General features: G+C 41.3%; 1 protein-coding gene across 6 annotated transcripts in view; it reads right to left on the bottom strand.

Moving 5' to 3' along the window:
• Nucleotides 1-4036: 4036 nt before the first annotated feature.
• Nucleotides 4037-23923, bottom strand: part of LOC139443207 (uncharacterized) — a 33153-nt gene continuing 13266 nt past the window's right edge. Inside the window, exons 1-4 of one of the 6 annotated variants that reach the window (XM_071224177.1) lie at nt 18837-18939; nt 9164-9274; nt 7908-8120; nt 4037-6609 (exon numbers count right to left, since the gene is read on the bottom strand). In XM_071224177.1, the coding sequence (XP_071080278.1) occupies nt 5737-6609; nt 7908-8120; nt 9164-9250 (1173 nt within the window). In that variant the 5' untranslated portion in view covers nt 9251-9274; nt 18837-18939 and the 3' untranslated portion in view covers nt 4037-5736. The other 5 variants (XM_071224178.1, XM_071224174.1, XM_071224176.1 and 2 more) reach the window with 5 other exon arrangements.

Genomic DNA, 23923 nt, shown 5'->3' with positions numbered 1-23923 from the left:
TCAAAAACGCGAGAACGCGAGATTGCGACACTTGACCAATAGCGCGATCTCGCGTTCTCGTGCTTTTGTGTCCATTGCCTATACAGTTATGTGCAGCTGTTTTCAAAAACGCGAGGACGCGAGATTGCGACTAATGTCGCGATCTCGCGATCTCGCGTTCTCGTGCTTTTGTGTCAGTTGTCTTTACAGTTATAGGCAACTATTTTCAAAAACGCGAGAACGCGAGATTGCGACACTTGACCAATGTCGCGTTCTCGCGTTTTTCGGCCTATTGCACTGCAAACACGAAAACGTCGTTTTTTCAGTATTATGGTCATTGGACGGAGAAACGACGTTATTTGGACGCTTTCAAACCATCGTTTTTCCGTCCAAATAACGTCGTTATTTGACATCGGATTTTACTGGGAGAGAACGATATCATCAAGCTCCTCCCTTGCTTGATTGACATACATTGTCAAACCAATGGATCGTTTGAGCTAGCATGAATATAAAAAAGTAATTAGCAAGTCGATAGTCATAAGTCCCTCTGTTGGTCCCACGTGAAATGTTCTTCATATATACTGTAAATCATGAAATTAATGCAATCATAAGACAGCACATTAATGCGAGTATAGAACCCTGGCCTAAAATGCGTCATGGCATTTATGAAGGTAGCCTTGCAAAATCACTTTGGAGTCACAATTCAATAATGTAGTATTGGCTGATAGACGTTCGACCGAAAAATATCATTTGCTAACTTCAACTGTTCATCTAATTTCCATTAATGTATGTTACATAGTTAATATGTTCATGGGCTTCTTCACTGAATGTATAGTGTCGAGGACTACTTCACTGTAGGATAAATATTTTAAAACGTGTACTTTTTCCTAATTTAACACCCTTAAAAGAGGCTGTAAATAATGTGGATATCTCATAGAGAAATAACGAGTCGTGGTCGTTGTTTATGGCACAATAAACAACTCTTACTCGTCGTTTGTGTCTTAATTACATGACCATATACACTAGCATTATATCTTTTCATGTTTATCAGTCAACAAAAGCGACATAAGCATTTCCATTACCATAAGAAACCCTTGCCAAAAGTAGCGCCAACTGCACGATTACGACAAGACCAGGAGCATGTTTCATGATTCACCATAAAAATGATGACACTGGGTGCTCGCAAAAACGCGAGCTCAATCCGCTCCGCTAGTGGCACCCGCAAAGGCAAGCAAAATGTTCACCCGAAAAGGCAGATAATTGCATCAGACATCATTTTGGTCATTGATACGTCAAACCTTGAAATGTCGTCTACACGTCCAACACAAAGCCCAAGCAAGGATCCTAATCCTTTAAACCCGCCCACAGTTATGTTAATTACATATTTTTTACATTTTCCCCTAACCTTAAGTAATATATCCTAGTTCTGAAGTAAATCGTATTTACCCGTATGAATCGTCTTATGTCATTTACTGCCGATAAACAGAATATGCACACTTTCTGAAAGTAATGTGTGATAAGTCACGCACCAAACCTATACTCTCGATATACATGCTGCGCTTACTTAAAAAAAACTGTTGGGTTAACAAGATACGTATATTAAAGTGCCATGCTTTCCTGATGTGTTAACATCCTAATTTGAAATAAGGACATAAATAGTAGCAGACGACACACTTTCCAATAATGGGGAAAAGGGTAAAAATATGAATAGGCTGGTTATCATCGAGCAGACGGCTCACCAGTCTAAGATGTATTGAAAATACACACACTTAATTCTCAACCTTATCTAATGTTAATTCAACAATTTATCATATACTTAGCAGTAGGATATTCTGTTAATAATCTCTCATAATTCTATTGAATGGTTCTGTACATTCTATCAATGTTTATTTGTACAAAGCTGTTTTATGTATGTACAGAAGTGGGACATTAATACATTATTGTCTGTCTGTCTACAATGTATACCTTACAATTTAACCGATTACACACGCATGGCAAGTATTTATATAAACGACCGAAAAGGGAGGGGGGGGGGGGGGGGGGGGGGGGGGGGAGATTCTGGGGGGAGATTTTATTTCGTAGGTGGGGGGAGAGTTTATTTCGAGAGGGGCGGAACTGTACCGGTATAAATTCGCCGGGGGAGATTTTATTCTGGGGGCGAATATATTTCGTGACACCGGCGCTACAGGTTTCCACGTTATGCCAGTGTTAAGCTTGTAAACCCACTATAGCCTCATCTTACTTCCCTCGGGAACACGGGTGGCCCAGCCTTCTTAGGCAGAGTTGCGTCCCATGGGCACGCTAGAAACCTATGATTGTGGGTTCGAATCCCGTTATGTTTCTGGGTGTGTCAGCGCCATACCAGTGTTTGTGGGTTTCACCAAAGTGGAAAACATCTGAGACCTGCAACACTTCGGGCTTTCCTCCAACATCATTGAGGGGCACGGGTGGCCCAGTCGTCTACGGCGCCGCAATTCGCTGTTCAGAGTTGCGTCCCTTTGGCACGCCAGAAACCTATGATTGCGGTTTCGAATCCTGGTTCGCCCCGATTATGTTTCTAGGTTTGTCAGCACCATACCCGTGCTCGTGGGTTTCACCGAAGTGGTAAACGTCTGAGACCTGCATCACTTCGGGCTTTCCTCCCACATTAAGCTGACACGCCGTGATATAACTGGAATACTGTTAAAAGCGGCGTTAAACCCAACTCACTCACTCACCCACTCCTCCGACATCAAGCTGACACGCCGTGATATAACTGGAATACTGTTCAAAGCGGCGTTGAACTCAACTCACACAAAAACCCAGAGCGTTCTCATGCATCGTGCCCGGAACCACAGGTTTTGGTTGCCCCCCAGATTATATGGTAAAGGATCACATTTCACTGAATTAACGGACTTACCTGGGGTATTCCAGTCCACTTGGTCACGGGTATATATTCACACAAACGTCATCAATCAACCAAAGCTAATATCGTTCCCAAAGACAAGATCCGACAAACGCGTCATCAAGGAATGTTTCTATGACATAATTATATTTCCGAGACTGTCTGGCTTCATATATGGATCCCTTATACCTTATACCTAAGTACTGACGTCAATTGGAAATACCCATCTATTTCCGCCTCCATCACCAGAGCCACAATGCTCGTAAGACACGAGTTTACGAAAGGATTAAGAACGCTTTGTGGGTTGGTCGTAAATAATAGCAAAACTATCTCAACTTTGATGGTAAACTCTTACGTTCTGTCTACGTTACATGTACGGACGCTTTGTGAATCGGACTCCTTGTCATTTCATTGTCATGACATTATAAATTGCAATCAGATGTCCAACACAGCAACCAAGTGAAACAAAGTGTGGTATAATAGCAGTTTACCGGACACCTCCCGCCATGTTGGTAAAGGTAGTGCACAATCTCTTTCTTTAGTATCGGTTCAAAGTTTTTCAGACGGCATGTTTAGTGGCCTCGCTAAACAATCTAAACTGTTTTACATTTGGGAAAAGGTCTCAAGCTGCAGAGGTTTACAAGCACAGATATAGGAGCTGATTCCCCTAGCGTCCTGGGTGTCGTTGTACAAAACAACCTTAGCGTTACGACTGTCGTAAGTCTATGTTAAGGTATGGGAGTTACGATCACCTTAGCGTTGAGATCGCTTTGTACAACGGCACCCTGGCTAACACTGCTTCCAAACTCTTTCTTATCGTATGTAAGTATTTGTATTCTGAATAATGCTACACGTATATCTATATATATATATATATGGAATATATAAACCTCAATCTTTTATACACATGTGAATATATGAGGTAGTGATGCCACAAAAGGGTTGCATATGATAAAAGAACACAGAAACACCTTCACTGACCCAACCCATCGAAGCCCCATACGAGCTATACATGTCTGTCTACTCAGGATCCATTTGGAGCCTTGGACAAACCCAAACGGGGTCACATATGGTTACCAATTTAGTATCTATTTCCCAGCCCACATTAACCCCAAGTAGGCCCAAAAGTTTTGTTGGATGGGATATATTACAAGGATATGTCTACATCATAAGTAGGAGAAAAATAATTTTATTTCCAATTTGACAATATATGCATCTTCATAATAGTAATTCACACCTTTCACAAAACGTTTCTTAAAATATAAAAAAATTGAAAATACATTTGTTGGTATATCAGAATATAAGTAAAAGTTGTATAATGGTCACTCGTTTAAAACAATCTCAACGCATTTAGGTCTAAACACATGAAATGAGCTATCGTCTCACGACCTAAACACCACCTAAACACAACATCCCCAAATCTAAGCATGTTCAGAATTTTAACTTTAAAACATGTTTAGATTTTACGATGGTGGGCTTTTAACATTTTCTTTAGTTACCACAACCCATCCATCCAACATAAATCCATTTATCCTGCTTAAATAGCTTTAATGACTTTTCCCATTATGACTCCGAAAAAAGGAAGGGGGTGCAATAAGCATAATATAGAATAATGGACTACTCCAGTCGTTATATGTACTCTGTCTATATGAACAATGCCCAGCGAGAGATGGTGTTATTTGTTCTAATAATCTTTATTTTCACAGCAATCACATATGCTACCTTACCGAGAAACATTTTCGGGTATTCACAATAGTTAAAATGTTACTGGGAAATGCAAAAAACCCTGTTTGCATCATTAAAGAAAGCTCGAAATATTAACTTCCTTTATATTGTATGTGACACACGTGACACAATGATTGTCCCGATTTTAATGTATGACTTGGGCAGTTTGGAATTTGAAAATGAATATCCTATTGAAAGAGTACATATATAAAGTATTAAGACTGCAGCTGGTCTTCATTAAAATCAACACCACATTTCATTATCTATGGTCAATTTGAAAAAGAACCACTGTACAGTATATTAAAACGTATAAACTGATTATCATATTTTGTCATAATATTGCAACAAATGAGGAAATCCCCAAACTGACAAATATGTTATTCACTTTTATCGCTCATAATGGACCTTTATTATTGCCCATAAACTCCCATAGATTTGTTTTGTGAAAACAACTATTTAATGATTATGGACTTAATAAATTGTTTGACAACCAGTGTATATGTTCTTTACAATGTCTGGCTTAAAAAGAAGAAGCCCAATGCCCAAAGCCCATGTGCTCCCCGTCTTGATATTACTAAATTATTGCTAAATAATACGTAAAAACCCAAAGCCATTCACCCATTCACTCATTCTAAATGTCTAGAGTCACAGCCTGGGCGCAATAATACGCATATCAGACAGGTCACAACCACTTGTCTCCAGCTCTATTTGTTCTGACAACAAGTATGTGGTCCTGGGAAATTAGACATGTGTCGGACGCGCCGGAATTCCCACTGCAGAGTTGCGTCCCTTAGGTGTGCTGGAATCCTAGTTCGAATCCAAGAGTAAGTCCGGTTATGAACCTTGGTTTGTCAGCACCATACCCGTGCTACTGGGATTTATAAAGTTTGTATGACTGCATCAATTCGGACTTTTCTCCCACATTTAGTTTACACGCCGAGTAACATTGAAATACTGTTCAAAGCGGTGTTAAATCAATCTCACTCACTCACACATCATACTCAGAAGCCATCCGTGTAAGTCACCAATTTACGGCGATGAGGTACAGTCGGCCTAAATTACACGGAGAACATCAGTTACTGAAAACACAAGCATAATCATTTTAACAATACAGTTAAGATCATTTTATATAGCACTATATATGGTGATCATGATAACTCTCTGTAACAAGAGAATCCCAAGTAGAACCAGCAATCACCGGCAATGTTGGCGGAATATGCCTGTATGGGCACCCGTCTTCTCACATAAGGCTTTTCTTTGATAGTGTTCATCGAATAAATCACTTGTTGATCTGTGCTACTAAGAGACATATTCAGGTAACGTTCAACTGCGTGTCGATAGTCGGCTATAAAAGGCGGGAGTGTGTACTTGGACCCGAAAAACATCCCTCCACCAAGCCACACCCGATTTCCCTTGAATATATTGTCCACTTTCACGTCCATACTCACATCGTACACTTTGTTCAACGCGATTCGAGATTCGTTGAAATCAGCTGGTTTTACTATCACAAACTCTTTGTTCCGTCCAACGATGTACCTAAAATATCCTATATCTATCCAAGCAAAATAAGTCGTGTTGAAGTAATTTTTCAGGACTGTTTCTTCAACGACTGCATACTTTGCGTGCTGGGCACACGAATATTCAGGCACAACTGTGTTCGGGTGGTGCTTAGGGTATCCCGGTATTGAATAAATTGCTTTAATGCGTTCTACATAATCAAAAGCCCACACTGCTTTTCTTTCTACCAGTAAAATCTTTGTAATATTTTCATACCCTGCTCTCATCTTTCTGAATTTTTCAGCAGTTTCCGGCGAGTCGGTATAAAACACAAATGGGCTTCTAATATATTGGTATACGTTCGCCCACTTCATGTAAAGATTTGTGTCAAAAAAGCCTCCAGATCCTTTTTGGAATCGTCCCAAGTTGAAATAAGCTGTAACAACTGTAACTTCCAGTGGCTCCGATTTGTTGTATACATCAAATCTATCTTTGGGAACTTTACCCCCATAGCAAGGCGGCCGCTGCAATGAAATCATCATTTAAATTACAACTACAATAATTTAAAAAAATATAAAAATCAAGAGAAGAGTCACAAACCTTTGGATGAATTATGTTATGTCAGATGTATTAATTTCTCCCATACGACACTTCTCTCTGGTGAAGAGAGGAATCGGAATAACAGATATGATTCAATGACTCAAACGTCACCGAATCAACGTGGTCAGGGACCCAAAGCAAAATATAACTAAAAATGGTCTGTATTTATTTGAAAGTTAACATATCTGTCTCAGTGACTGAATTTTCATTGGAGCAAGTGACCTTTTAGATTCACTTACCCTGATCAATATATATTTGACATATACTACAAGTAGCAGAGTAATTGGCAAAGAAATTGAGTGAGTATGGTTTTACACCGCTTTTAGCAATATCCCAGCAATATCACGGCAGGGGACACCAGAAATGGGCTTCACACATTGTACCCATGTCGGGAATCGAACCCGGGTCTTCGGCGTGACGAGCGAACGCTTTAACCACTAGGCTACCCGACCGCCCTGGCAAAAAAAGGAAAGTCGGGAGGAAGGTCAACATATGTCTCATTTTAAAAGGAAAAATATTTTGATTAGCTTTCGGCAAGACTTGTTATTGGTGTAAGAAGAAAGTTAAATGGTTTGTCCTTCTCGTTACCGGATACATAGTTATAAAATTTGTTTGACCAAAACTTCAATGAGCCATCGCAACAAGACATATTGAGTGAAGGATCCGGCAAATGACTCAGAATTGGTATCACTAAATTTATTTAGAGTTATCGTCCTTTGAAAAGCTGTGGGAAAGATCAGAACTGTTAAGAAACAATGTTATAGTATCTACCACAAAAGCAAATTACATTTCCCTTTCCTCGTGTCATCATATCCGAGTGTGAAGCATGATTTTGAATAACTAAAAGAACGACACGCTCCTCACTGAGAGAATTAGTAGATAGTGTGTGTCCATGTTGTGGTACTAGTCACAACCAGATTCATTGGCACACAATCCAACATGGAACGAATGGGCAAGGTGATGTTTCATGTCGTGCATTTTCTATGTGTGTTTCGACCCTGCATATGTCTGTTAATAGAGCTTAAAAGAAGATCAATTCTGGAAGCCAAGAAACCATATGACTGGTCATTATAAACCATTTTAAAAAATTGCATTCTTACTCTTATTTCGACCACTGCCCCTTCAAGTAATTAGAAAAGGCTCTATATAACTTCTGTAAGTTTTACTAACAATGGCTTTTGGCCTTTTGTAGTGTACAATCAGAACTAGTGAGTTTACTGACCTTGAAAGGCTTGGGCACTGGCCTGGGTGGCCTGGGCTTGGGGGTTGTGAGTGTAACACTGGGCTTTGCTGATGAAGTCTTCTGAGGTGACACAGTCTTGGGCGGAATCGGAGTAGAGGTAGTGGTAGGGATGTTGGAACCACGTGCACTTATGTTGGTTATCAGCTGTGAGGATGAATTGGTCAAATAAAAGTATACAGACGGGGAGATATTCTGAAAAAGAAATATAAAAAGAGATTTAAGAATCTTTTTAACAAATCGTCTTCATCTAAGTCGCCTCTAATTATAAATTGAAAGCTGGGAGCTATGAAGTCAGAACTGAAAATCAAATTTGATGAAATAATGAAAGAACTGGTGAAAATGAGTGGGTTGACCAGTACGGCATTTTACAAAAGGACACTTCTTTTTGGTTGATGTTTTTATTTTTCCAAAATAGAAAGATGTTGGTACCACTTCCCTCCCAGGCTGCCCTGTTTCCGAAGTGAGTGAAGAAATGAAACTGGAAGAGATGCTGATCACTTTATTCCCCAAATGTCGATATTATGAAGGTCGAGTCAGAATCCATAACGAAAAAGTGAAAATCACAGTTTGATGTTAATGTTTTAAGATGATATGTTAAAGATATGTTGGTGTCATTTGAAATAAAGAAACCTATTTTCGGTTTATCACAGTGAAAAGTTTTGCATCGCAAAGTGAAAATTTTCCCCGAAAACTAGTGATGTTTTTGTCTTGTAGTAAGAAGTACCATTCTTCGTGTTGTAAGCTCCCTGTTTCGAAGTTCAAAGTAATAGATTTTTTGTAGATGATAATTTGGAGGAAACCTATACTGCCAGGAAAAGAAAGCATACACTTGAAAATTAGATTTAACAAAGGAATTACAGACGTTATCAAGATCCAAAACACATCTGTAACACTCGTATAAAATACATCGCCATCGAGTGATCATTTCTTGTTTGCTTAATTTTAGACACCATGAAACATGGGTGTATACTTTCTTTTGCCTTGCAGTTTACTTACTTACTTAATTACTTACTTAGCATTGAGATCGAAATCTCAGGAAATTTAAAACATTTAACAACCTTTTCAATAATAAAGTTGATCAGAGAGCATTATCTTAATACAACTTGATTTTGTATTCCTGAAACATACTATATTTTACGTCACATGAATGACAGTGTTAAGATACACCGTAAATAGGAAGAATCCAAGATGTTAAAGGGTTCTTTTTCACACCTTAAATAATAGATATCACTTACTTGCATGTACGGCACATTAATGAAGAGGAGACACACACACGCACAGGCTGCGATGATACACAAAAAATACCGAACGTATTGCTTCATAGCCCTAGGGGGTAGCACCAACACCTGCAAAATACACGAAGCCCAGTTAATATTTAATGTACATCATAACATGAAAGCGAGTGTCCCTTGCTCGCATTGATAAAATAACGTGTTTTATGTAAATATTGTGACACATACTGGATGTTTTGACGCATGTCAGGTTCTCTGCACATGGGTGGAAACAGTGATATACATACACACATCACATTAAACAATGAAAGAACACAAGAATTTAACAGTGCTTCTGGTTCAACCCCAAATGTACCGAAATCCTATTCTTCATCCTCAGTTTCATCCCTGTGTAAAATCAGTGCAATTTATGTATTAATCAATTGATGTTCAATCAAATCAGATGGACCCTGGGTCACTGTCCGGTATAGAATATCAGCGGATCTTTTACGCTGAGTAAAAGTGTTAATAGACTGTATAAACTGAATTTTCTTTTCGAGATCAATGCAATTACCAGTAGACAGAGTAAAATGTGTTAATGTAAATCACTTCCTTGTTTTAATCCCGCCACACTGAAATGTATAAAAGTAGAGTTTGACAAGTCAGTGTATCACATCATGGCAAATATTTAGCAAGCAGGGTATGTTACATCCATGGAGGTTAGTTAACGTTACTACCTCAACGTGAGACGTCCGATTGCAACACACTGGAGGTGTATGCATTCAGGGAGCAGAGGTCGGTACCCCACTGTTGTAGATTTCATCAAACACAGCATTGTTATACCTTTTCTGTGTTATTGCATCATTGATATAAAAAAGGAAGACTGTCTCCAACTTGGTTGAATGTAAACGCATTGCCATGAGCAAACTATTGTTATTTCTTTCTGTTGTAATTATAGATATGATAAATCCGTTACTTTATTATCTGTTTTGTTTTTATTTCATTTCACGAGTGTCCCGTGAAGATCCGGGGTAGAATAGGTCTTCAGCAACCCATGCCTGTCGTAAGAGGCGACTAACGGGATCGGGTTGTCAGGCTCGCTGACTTCGATGTCGATATTCATGATATCGATCACTGGATTTCCTGGTCAAGACTCGATTATTTACAGACCGCCGTCATATAGCTGGAATATTGCTGAGTGCGACTTTAAACAACAAACAAACAAAACAAGTAATAATAACAATACATAAAAAGACATGTTTTAATATATATTATCTGAATCGATCCTTGTTACGCTTATTTGCTAATGACGTCAAACATTTCATCGGGGACGTTTGTCATCAACATAAATCGTGCTATCCTTCCCAACATGATGCAACAGTGGAAGAATACAAGTAATGATATATTCAACAATATTACGACAGTACGCGTCAGTATGAAACGAGGAATGAGTATTCCAGATTAGATAAAATGTAGTTGATTCTGACCAATATATAGTCACTGGTTTGTCAGCACGACACCGGTGAGTTTCAAGTGGTAAACATTTAAAACCTACACAATTCTGTTCGCTTTCCTCTTCCACCCAGCTAATACACCGCAATGTGACGGAAGTACAGTCAAACAAATTCTCATTTACAAAAGCAAGCGGCGTCACACCTGACCAACTCACAACAAGATAATTTTATAGAGGCTCGTGCGTGCTTGAATGTATTATCTCTACCAAGACGGTTTATGACACATGTTTCCCACGACTTTCTATTTTTGTATTGCTGGTCTAACCAACTCCATTTCAACGCCAATCCATACACATCCAACTTCTATGCATTGCTTTGTACCCTGCAAGTGTTTGTGCCTATGAATGACGATCAGCATAACCAGTGCAGTGAACCGAGGACAACACAATGATGACGTTCCTAAGGACGGGTCCAACATTTTTTAAAGGGAAGGGTCCGAAATATAAAAAATCCTCTCTGAGGTTATTTTACTGTCTAACACATGCTACAAAGGGGGGTCGTGGCGGTGGTGGGGGATCCGAAACAAAAAGTGTATTGAGCCTATGACGACACACGGTGACTATCCTATTACATCTCTTCAAATGTGCATGCATCTTTTAAATTGCATAAAAATTGCACTGAATAATCGAGACTGCACATGCTGACCTATTGATTGTGTGATGTTATTAGTTTACTTCTTATCAGGTTAAAACAGAGGTGAAGGAAATAAACACTTCGAGTCTGTGTATGTGCTGCTGAATAACAATGTCGACATTGTATTCATTTCAATGTTAAATGTCCCTTCTAGATCTAGACAACAGGGATTTCCCTATCTAGGTTAGCACTACCTTGTTGGGGACAGTGCACCCAGTGCGCCGCGAATGAATTCGGGGGAACGGGTGGCCCAGTCGGCTGAGGCGCCGCAATTTGCTGTGCAGAGTTGCGTCCCTTGGGCCCGCCTTCAACCTATAATTATGGGTTCGAATCCCGGTTCGCCCCGATTATGTTTCTAGCTTTGTCAGTGCCAAACTTGTGCTCGTATGTTTTATCAAAGTGGTGGCACACTACGGGTTTTCGTCCCATATTTAGATGACACAGCGCGATATAACTGGAATTCTAATCAAAGCGACGTCATGAATGAAAGAGTTCGTTGGAATTAACGCCGCCTTAAACAGTAGCTCAGCTGTATCAAACTGTGCCAGCTTAATATGAAAGAAACTTGAAGGAAAGTCCAAAGCGATGCAAGTCTGGGACGTTTACCACTTTGGTGAAACCTACGAGGTCGGGTATGATGCTGACGTATTAATGCTGAATCTGGAATTCGAACCCACGTTAATGACACGTTTGAGGAGGTGCGAGGTCCGAGACGCCTAGGACACGCATGAAGTAGCTACGGGTTCTCATACTCGGTGTCAGTATAACCCCTCGGTGTGAAACGATGTTGAAAATATCAAACACTAAGGTCTTTGTCTGGCCCACACCCGATCATATACAGGCAGCAGTGACATCGCAGGCATCTTCTGGATTGCAGCGTAAAATAACAAACATGGAAATAAGCCCAATTAAATAGATGCACTGGGTTGAGAAACAAGGTGAGCTCGCCGTAAGCGATGTATCAGGGTGTGGTATTTACTCGTATGAGCTACAGGTGTGCCCGCACATCCATATATCCCGTGGTTTAAAATACGTGTAGAACTTCGTGACACCAAGTCCATTGTCCTACCCCGTCTTCAACACAAAAGCTCGGTTTATTGAGTGAAATTCAAAGCCCCAAGCCACTCATCCGTTAACTGAATTTTCCAGTTGCAAACAATTCAAACTCGCGTCGGAATATTGAACTGCTGGTGAGGCTGACAACTGGGTACACGGTCGAAACGCCTTTGACGCGAATGCTCCATATTTTCAGTCAATAGTGATACCGACTCACATGTGACCACGGTTCTGTCAACATTATGATGTTGTCATGGAAACAGGATATCACTGTGAATACACGATGGCATTTAGAAGAAAAAAATAGAACCAGAATTTGTACTCTACTAAGAAGGTGTTATCCCAAATATAACATTTGTTAAGATATCACTGTGTTACTTGCTCGAAGAGGTTTTCAACATTACTCATTAAATATGCTTACCTTTCTGGTAAATATTCTATCCCACACGAACAATTATCGATCCATATCGGCGGTTAATGTGCAATTAATCCACATGGGCGGGTTCACAATGGCGCGGTTCATACTGTGGTACATCCAAATAGGCGGTTCATACTGTGGTACATCCAAATGGGCGGTTCATACTGTGGTACATCCAAATGGGCGGTTCATACTGTGGTACATCCAAATGGGCGGTTCATACTGTGGTACATCCAAATGGGCGGTTCATACTGTGGTACATCCATATAGGCGGTTCATACTGTGGTACATCCATATATGCGGTTCATACTTTGGTACATCCAAATGGGCGGTTCATACTGTGGTACATGGGCAGTTGTACCTACAGGGGACGGGTTGATATACTTGTACGTCCACAGTGGACCGCTTAATACTGTTGTACGTCCACGGGGGACCCCTAAATCCTTCTGCCTTACCACAGTGGACTGCTAAATACGGCTATCCATCCACAGGATACCACTGTACAATGTGGTACATCCACAGAGAACGAGTGATACAGTTGAAAATCTAGGTTACCTCCCAGTGATCGTTTGAGGCTGTCGTAAGTCACTATGTGAGAGCCCACTCACCATGGTGCATAAAATATGCTGGTATGACACATGATCCTTATCGGCCGTCTCCACGCCCGTGATCTCTTATCTTTAAAGCTGTTAGCCTACTATTGTCATGCGTGTGTTTACCCGAAACCCACCCGACTTCGGAGTTAACACGGTCGCCTCGTTATAAGGATAATAAATGACTCGGCCCTAAATCTGCCATACTCTCATTTGCAATAAAATTATCGAGCGTTCAGAACGTGTAGCACTTAGAATTGCATGCTGTATTTGTAAAATGTACGGAAGGCTTTTAGGGCCACTTGTTTTTTTGTTTTTGTTTCTTGAAATTTCAAGATACCAGGTTGAAACTTCAAGATACATACGTTGAGATTTCAATTTTAAATCGTTAAATTTCAACTTAGTATCTTGAAATTTCGAGAGAAAACACACACAAAAAACAACAACAAATGGTCTGAAAAGGCTCTCGGCTTCCGTAAAAATATGTTGAAGACAAAACTATTGATCAGAGTGGCTTCAGTGACATGATCCACGGTAAGAAAAGAACTGCATGAAAGATTCATAAGATGCGTAAAGTAATATGAGGGAATATGTCGGATGTTAGGTTTGTAATTTGGGTGTATTATATTCTAGATTTGATCCAGGCCAGACTCGTCTGTTATAAAGGTTGTTATCGCCGGCTATCTGGTACACACCTGGGATCAGCTTTATATCGTGTTACTAATGCCGCATTGCGCAAGAGAAACACCAGATGAATGCTGTCTGTTCCCAGCATAAGAGCGACCCCTTACGTGGTAAAGTGGTAGAACGTCCGCCCGGAGAGCGGGAGGTTGATGGTTCGACCCCCGGCCGCGTCATAAAAAACAACGTTAAAAGAAGGTACTTGTTGTTACCCTCCCTTGCGCTAGGCATTAAGAGGATAAAATAAGGTTTGATCGGCTCGGAGTGTACTGTAAATGAGACGGATACCCATGTTAAACTGCAACATGGTATCCCTGTGGGCTTGCACAATAAAACCGGCATTAGTCTGGATTGGTACAATGAACCACACACACAAACGCGTGCATGCAGCTTGCTATATAAAATCATGATTGAATTGAGGTAGAATAATGTTTTATTTACAATAGATATTGCTTAGGTAATGAAAATTCAACTTGTTTTCAAGTGTGTATTAATAGCAACTGAAGGCAGGGGTGGGTTGACTTCAAACTTTAATCTATGTCGCTACAATATACCTTTTTCCCATTGTAATGGACATGCTTTGAAAGAATAAATCGATAAAAGTAATGTTTATTAAATCTACAATAGCCACTACATATATCACTTGGTCAAGGGTGGCCAGGTGGTCTATGGCGCCGTAATGTTTCACTCATCAGAGTTGCGGCCCTTAGTTGTGCCATGCTCTGCTCGTTGGTAGTGGAAACTAAATTTGTTATGAATCTTTATATCAACATCGTCGATTATCCAGTTTTGTATGTCTCTATTCTATTATGATATATATAAACTGGGCCCATTCGCGAGGTTCGTTTGAGGACGGTTTGAAAGGCACGATACTCATCATGGACGTCAAATCGGAAACAAATGCAAACGAGCAGGAATATCCCCACTTCTCGTCTGAACCTTTGCGTGCCACCGCAAACACAACCGTAACATTTCCGGTAGAATAAGGACCCCGATCCCTCCAACCCACCCCCAACTGGTCTTAGTACTTAGGGGGAGGTCGGGTAGCCTAGTGGCTTAAGCGTCCGCTCGTCACGCCGAAGACCCGGGTTCGATTCCCGACATGGGTACAATGTGTGAAGCCCATTTCTGGTGTCCCCCGCCGTGATCTTGCTGGAAATGCTAAAAGCCGCGTAATACCATACTCGCTCACTAACACACTTACTTAGTACTTTGGAAACATCTTTTCCAACCAAACAATAATTTATAACACTCTTTTCATTCGTTGAGATACATGGAGGGCTCAGTGTATATATCCAAAGCGATCTTCAACAGAGATATTTGCATTGGTTGTTGATTTCAAGCTTATGCGCAAGAGAAATTCTGCTCTAAGTTTGTGATAAGAGGAAGTGAGCCGGTGACGCCAATTCCAAACAAAGCAATAGTGACGAATGTGTTTTGATCATAATGGAGTGGAAATATAGTACTCCGGATTTTTGAGCTTGCCGTAAAAGGCGTCTGTGCTTGCCGTAAAAGGCAACTATGCTTGTCGTAAGAGGCGACTATGCTTGTTGTAAGATGCGACTATGCTTGCCGTAAGAGGTAACTAATGTGAACGGGTGGTCAGGATCGCTGACTTGGTTGATACATGTCATCGTAACCCAACTGCGTGGATCGATACTCATGATGTCAATCACTGGATTGTCTGGTCTAGACTCGATTATTTACAAATCGCCGTCATATATCCTGGAATATTGTTGAGTGCGGCGTTAAACAATAAACGAAAAACAAAACTCCATTTTGAACTTTCCTCGCACATCACGGTAACACGGCATGATACGACTGAGCTGTGTAGTAAACAGTGTCAACCCAGACACCACAACAAACGCAGCTGTCACACAGCATTCCCTGCGGCTGACTCAGGAGCTGGCAGACAACTGATATTATGACTGGTAAAAACCATAAATGAAGCACCGCGGACACATCCCTATCCTGTCTTCATCACAGGCAACCGCCTCCGTGGTCTAGTGGTAGATCGTCCGCCCGGACCGCGGAAGGTCCGGGTTCGATCCCCGACGCGTCATACCAAAAGACGCTAAAAGATGGTACTTGTTGTTACCCTGTCTGGCGCTCGGCATTAAGGGGCTAAAACAAGGCCTGGTCGGCTCGGAGTCAGTATACTGTGTCTGAGTGGGGTATTCATGTTAAACTGCGGCATGGTATCTCAGTGAGCTAGCACTATAAATCGGCATCAGTCCGGATTAGTACAAGCAGCCACACACACATGTGCTTGCACGTCGCTATATAAGTGCAATAATCTTGGACGCGACGTTAAACCCCATTTCACCTCACCTCATCACAGGCAAAACTGACATGCTACACGACTATCTATTCCGCTACACCGCGGACCAGTCAACGGGCGGCCATTGCTGGACACCAGATTACGACTGTGCTCCACGTATAGTCGGAACATTACTATTGGAATCACTATTCAATTAGATAGATCCTAATGTGTTGAGAAGCTGAGTAGTAGAGAAAAGCTCACTCTCACAAATCGAGCGTATCGCTAATGCACCTATACTACACAAGTCTCACCGCTAAGATAGTTTTGTGCAAACGGGCCAAGGTCTGTAGAGTACGCATGTAGATGGGATGTGAAGAATGCGCTTCCAAATGAAAATGCTGTCTTTTCTATTTGACACTGATATACTTGTGTGAGTTACATGCCATTTTAAACCATTTTGTATTTGAAAAGAAAATGGACAGGTGTTGTTTCGGATTAAAGTGAGTAGAACTTGTTTTAATTTCTGATGGCACTAGCATGTCTATATTATACATGATGGCTGCCTGTGAGTCGTTGAACCATAACATACTGGTAACATCAGGTTGCAAAGACCCACGCTCCCTGAGTATAACGATATAAGCATAGCCACAATTTATGACCAACCTTGTTTGCTCTTACGGCAATAAAGTGTTACTAGGATGTGATATTTGTTCTTTATCTTTGCAGCGGTTAGAATTTATGAGTCAAACATTAAAACTGTCGACTGTCTGCTTCTAAATTTGTGCAACAACAAACTGACCGAGGCAATAAAACTGCGAAGTCTGGAAAGTTATAATTAAAGAAATGAAAAGATTACTGTTTAAATTGTTCTACAGGTCCATGACTGACATACTATTCAACGCGTAGGCGACCACATACCTGATGTAGTGTGCGCTAGCCGGATGCCTGGTACAGACCCTCGTCCATCCTATTGCATAATGTTTGTTATCCCAGGTCTGAACATACTCCTGTCGGGGTACGATGACACACAGCCAGCTTGACCACTCGATCCATTTGGCGCATGTTAAAGCCTACAAGATGCTGGCAACTAAATCGTGTGTGCATGTATTGTGTTACAGAGTTTGACAAGTAGATCGGTATCAGTATCTAAGTCTCAAACACGCGTGACGTTCGCACATAGATCTATTTGTACATAACCTGTAAACCTGCTTAGGAAATATTAAATCATTGAAATTTAAGCTGGATTTCGCAATTCATCGACCCAAAATTCAGTGCTATTAAAAAGTTGTTTTGTCAGAAAATGCACAGGTTGCACATTGTGCTTGGTTGATTCACGGACTTGTTATATAGGTCCGTGGTTGATTTAAGGAAAATCAATGGTGGGTTTACCGTGACTGAGCCCTGGATATATTAGCTAATCTTTTTTTTTTATTTTGTGTTCATTTGTATGACAGCTGTGACATTTTAATCGTGTAAATGTCAATACAAACAACAGTTCTGTAGCGAATATAATATGGCAATATAGTCTCGTACCCCTTCAAGAAACCCTGATCATTAGACATTTATGTAATATACATTATAATTACGTGGCACAAAGGAATATATACTGGGTACGAGAACCTTCGGATTAACAGGGCCTGCACAGTGTATGTCAAGAAATGCAACAAAACTCTTTCTATATTTATGAGAAATCTCTGCTAACAACAGAGACGATTCTACGATTCCGACTATATCATTAGCAGGTGTTTATGAATCATCATCACAGGGTGTTTCAATCTTAATGTTGAGCGTATCTTGTCCCATCGGTGGCACCGTTCACAAACACATGCAAAGGCAAGTCAAGTGTTCGTCTGAAACATTTGGTACAACTCGGGTACAAGTCAAAATAGGGAACTGCATCGGATTCAATTAAGAAATTCCTTGCATATGGATGAGTAAATTTGTCTTAACGCCGCTTTGAACAGTATTACAGTTATTACAGCGGAGGAGGCCCAACACACTCCCCTAGGATGAGATCACTGTAGAGTGACTTGGGCCTAGACCCAGATCACTCATCGAGGCTCAGTCCACTCCACCATCGTAGGCCCAAATGACTCCCCTGGCTCAAATGACCCTTACGTTTGGCCGTCTCTGATTGCATGTTCTGGTGTGTTTGTGTCTAACTTTACAAATAAATGGGAGGTTTAAGCAGGAATTCTTTGTTGATATATATACAAATATATTAATTTACGAAGAATCGTATTGTCTTCATAGAAATACAGTGAACGCATTCGGACAGTGCCGTTCCCAAAGGAACGATCCAAATGAACACATTTCCGAATTTCGAAATCATCAGTCCGAGAAAATGTCTCTTTATTAAACAATTAGAAGTACTCAGCTATACGTCGGCTGCCTGCAATAACGGGATAATGACAAGAGGTATAAATACACTGAATCACGTCCCCGAATGTAATATAATAAAACAACATTTAATCCAAACATTTTGCCAAGCATCTGGCAAACACCATCACCAACTGCAGCGTGCGAGAAATGTACGAACCTCAGGTAAACTTTACAGGCCGTTGGGACAGGATTCTTTCTGATCCCAACAATCAGGTAAGTAACCTTACCAGGTCTCCATCCCGAGTGTTCTGCGCGCATTTCTGCTGCTGACACAGTCTGCTGTTACGTGTCAATACATATCGACTGCAGATGTAAATCTAGTGTGAGTGGGCATGTTTTCAGGCGTGGGAAGCACATATAGCCAAGGTATTTGATCATTATGAAATCATGATTCATCGGAACAAAGTGGTACACAACACATAGACCACTGAGACACAATAAATCTCCAAGGGATTTTGCAAAAAATGTAAATTAATCTAACCCGCCTTATCAAAGAGCTATACGTATCATCTTGTCTGCAGTCTGCGATAAGGTCGTGACATACGTTTTAATGCGGGTATCTTATGGGTGTCAGAACGTATAGGAATCATATTTCACCAGGTCATTGTACCTTTTTATAACTATCCAACGAAATCAGTTTCTGGCCATACACTGAGTTAAGGGAGATGCCTCAAGTAAAATGCTGAGTTGCTTGGTGTAATCATCGATTGACATACCATACATACATGATTTTCTGATACAACAGCCTGTTCTTATTCGATTTCACTGCGCCGGGGGTCACGGGTGGCCTAGTCGTCTAAGGCGCCGCGATTCGCTGTGCAGAGTTGCGTCCCTTGGGCACGCCAGAAACCTACGATTGTGGGTTCGAATCCCGGTTCGCCCTGATTATGTTTCCAGGTTTGTCAGCACCATACCCGTGCTCGTGGGTTTCACCGAAGTGGTAAACGTCTGAGACCTGCATCACTTCGGGCTTTCCTCCCACATTAAGCTGACACGCCGTGATATAACTGGTATACTGTTAAAAGCGGCGTTAAACCAAACTCACACAAACTCACTGCGCCGTGATATAGATCCATGTCGAATGGGATTTCCTGTATTATATCTCACAGTCTAGTAACCATAAAATTTCCCCTTCGCCCAACCCTTGCTGTAGTGCTATAGCTCCAGACAAAGCAGGTCGGTTTCGATTTTCCACCTGAATCTCACAGGGGTTCATTTAAATGGATTTGTTTGTTGCTATGAACATTACACATCTAAGAGGTCCTGCTGTATTTCAATAAGTGTAACAGTCCCGGATGTACACGTAGGCTTTGTTTTTGCTCAAATAAAATCTACTAATAGCACACGAAGCACAGTTCCCAGTTCTAAGTGAGATCATTGACTCGTAAAAAACGAAACAGTTTTGAGACACAAAAATATAATTTGCATCCTGAAAAATGGAAACAACGTTTACAGAAATCAGCTATCCATTTGACACACTGCAGACACAGGCGATACAATGTCAGGTGTTTATGTACAACGTCCTTCAAGGCACATCATGACGCTGAATCTACCACAATTGTACTGTTTTATCCTGTGACCCAGAGCAACACAGCCAGAACACAACACGACAAGAGTTGGTTGCAGCTAAGCGCGAACTGCAGTTATTTACGCTTGGTGGCACGCGTTTCGGCTTGGGATAAGACGAGGAGGAGAACGTGATGGTTTGCGTGGTTTAGTGTCACGTATAGCATGCAATGACTGCAACATCCGGCCATTAAGGCCTACGAGACACTAGTGACCATATAAGCACAATATCAAATTTAGGGTCAAAAATATATTTTGAAAATGCATAATACCAATACTGTCAGTGTTGTTAGAATGCGGTATCGGGTACAGGTTAAGTCAATCGTGGTGAAATAATTCAGCTTGGAGTGACCCTGTATGAATGAATATGGGTAGATTGTTTGATTATTAGAAGGGTACTCTTCACTTAAATGCTTAAACTGAAGTGTATGTGTACCTTTGATGTGGTGCTCATGATGAAACAGACCGCCTCCGTGGTCTAGTGGTAGAGCGTCCGCCCGGAGAGCGGAAGGTGCGGGGTTCGATCCCCGGCCGAGTCATACAAAAGACGTTAACAGATGGTACTTGTTGTTACCCTGTCTGGCGCTCGGCATTAAGGGGCTAAAACAAGGGCTGGTCGGCTCGGAGTCAGTATACTGTGTCTGAGTGGAGTATTCATGTTAAACTGCAGCATGGCATCTCAGTGAGCTAGCACTATAAATCGGCATCAGTCCTGACTAGTACAAGCAAACACACACACACGTAAGTGCAATAATCTTGGACGCGACGTTAAACCCCATTTCACCTCAACTCACCTCATGAAACATGACGTGTTAAGGGTAACGCTATGGGAGGTATGTACCCAGTTGCTGAGGTGTACCCAATTGCTGAGGTGAAATGGGGTAATTTAAAACCCATAATATTTTTTACAAAAATCGATGCTCATGACTCGATTATTCACAGAACGCCGTCAAACAGATGGAATATTGCTGAGCGCGGCGTTAAACAACAAACAAACGAACAAACAAACATATGAAACAAATACACTGTTCAAGTTCTCAACTGAAATCGCTCACCTCTCACTCAGTTATAGGAAGATATGACCAACATTGTAGAGTTATAGGAAACAATACACTTTCGTTAGACAATAGCCTGGAGCTCCCAGGCATGTATGAACAATATGATCTGAGTTAGTGTGGTGAAAGCGATATCCAGTGTGGCAGAAACTTCATACAATTGTTGTCATATTCACAGTGGAATATTCATTACAGTATAGATTATATGCAATCGCACCTGGCCACAACAATGAACCTTTGTTGTGAACATTTCCTATCTGTATTGTCAATGCAATCGCACCTGGTCACAACATCTGTATTGTCAAAGCGACCGGAGTCTTCTGGATATAAGTTCCGGGTTGAGAACAGGAGGACTAACATACGCCCCACAACCATCGCCGCCACCGGGAACATCATCACTAGCTACAGACATTCAAAACCACCGTACTGACTACGTGAGTGAGTTGGGTTTAATGCCGCTTTGAACAGTATTTCAGTATTTTACGCCGTGCCAGCTTAATGTGGGAGGAAAGGCCGAAGTGAAGCAGGTCTCAGACGTTTACCACTTTGCTGAAACCCATGAGCACTTTATGGTGCAATCAATCCTAGAACTGCATAGATTCGAACCCACTGCATAGATGTTGGCGTCCCCAAGGGACACACCTCTGCACGGAAGAATTGATATATCTATATATTAGGTTCAATGCCATAAAAGTATTATTTCTTTATGCGGAGTCAACGACCAAAGACATGTTTGTGCTGAGATAGTGTTACTACCCCCAGCTGTGTTGCAAAACGAAACTATTTCTTAAACTTTTTTGTTTACTTATAAGCAGCAGAATATCTGCACTTGTAGACGTAATTCAAAATGAACATCATTTTCAGTTTCAACAAAATTAGTAAATGTGCTGTCTTGTGACGGAATTTTCTGATCCATCACTTGATCGTCAGGTTTGTCGTCGTCACAGGCCGTCGTCGCCTGACAGGAGTACTGATATGCGGCGTCAGGCAACAGACAATCACTTTTATATGCAATTTGTGAGTCGCGGGGGCTACCTGAGGGCAAGACATCCTCGCGAACACCTTGTGTCATTACTTTTTTTCAGTGATCCATTCATATAATTGTCACTACTATTACGCCCAATGGAATCTATTTAGGTGGAAAATCGAGACTGGTTATTCTATGGCTTTGACTTATTACATTTACATTAAAACGCAAAATATTCATATTTATTCTTATAGAATATGTGTATGTATTAGTGAGTTATTAGCTGATGGTAAACTGTTACAAAGAGAGAAGAACTATCGTGAAGTAGACCATGATAAGAAAATATTGCTCTCTCTCTTTCTTGGTCTGTGGACGCCACTGTCATAATGTATCATGTGAGTGAGTGAGTATGTTTCTAAGCCGCATCATCACTGCGGGGGACACCAGAAATGAGCTTCACACATTGTAACCACTACATGGTGACACGTCACAATTGTCAGTCAGTAATGTGTGTGCCCACCACTGGAATAAACTCACACCCCAGCTGGACGACGAGAAGAAGATGTGATACGTCTGATCACAAGAAATGGGAGTCAACACCATTCTTCTCGGAAGGTCTGAGCTAACTGACCCTTGTTATAAGGGGGACCTATTCGTGCTCTACTTTTATGGAACAAGTGTTCTATAGGTGATAAGACTGATGAGTGTGTAGGCCTAGGCAAGATGTTGCATGGGGCCTTGTGTTATCTTGTTGAAACAGTGTCTGACCTGCTCTGTTGCAGGAACGGTATTAAAACAAGGTAGAGAGATTGGTCAATGTAACGCTGTCCACTGATGTTTCCTTCCTAAATCACCAGAACTGCTGTGAGTGTACAGACTAATGATGCCGTATTGCAGGACTAATGATGCCACATTCTGGTCACTGTCCCGGCACTGTAAGATGACTGGCTCGGCTGATGACGTCAAAGTAATAATATCATTCCTCAGACGGAATATACGTATGTAGCGCTTTCCTGGGTGGTTGTGACAGAAGGTCTGCCAGTCCCAAGCCTGTCATTCTTCCGCCAGTCTGCCGGAATCGGACCATGGCCCAGGTGACTGTCATTCGGCTACAGCCAAAACTCAGTTCTTTCTGTTGTAGTGTTAATATTAGCATGCTACTGTCCAACGATTTGGGTGTGAATAAACAGTACACCGTTCATTTTATACCCTTATCTTTGTAGGTTAGCATGTGCAGCCAAAGTTTCACTGCAAACACAGGGGCGGTTGGGTAGCCTAGTGGTTAAAGCGTTCGCTCGTCACGCCAAAGACCCGGGTTCGAATCCCGACATGGGTACAATGTGTGAAGCCCATTTCTGGTGTCCCCCGCCGTGATATTGCTGGAATATTGCTAAAAGCGGCGTCAAACCAAACTCACTCACTCACTCACGTAGTATACACGTTAATTACTCAGCACATTGTTTTGGTTGTTTTGGGGCGATTCATTCTCAACCTTTTTGTAACACTTTGGGATCCAACGTGTCCAAAGTTCAGTTTTTTAACGTTTCTTTGTCTGTTTACCTCGAAAGTTATGCTTTTTCCATCATCACCATCTGGGTAATTGAAAAGTACATTACTCGAGCAGTTGTGAGTACAAACATGTCAAGGTGACCAGTT

The sequence above is a fragment of the Haliotis cracherodii genome, unplaced genomic scaffold (genome assembly GCF_022045235.1).
Source record: "Haliotis cracherodii isolate W230 unplaced genomic scaffold, xgHalCrac1.p SCAF_5, whole genome shotgun sequence".
NCBI classification, from domain to species: Eukaryota; Metazoa; Mollusca; class Gastropoda; order Lepetellida; family Haliotidae; genus Haliotis; species Haliotis cracherodii.
The sequence above is the reverse complement of the archived record's forward strand: the minus strand, read 5'-3'. Positions and strand labels throughout refer to the sequence as shown.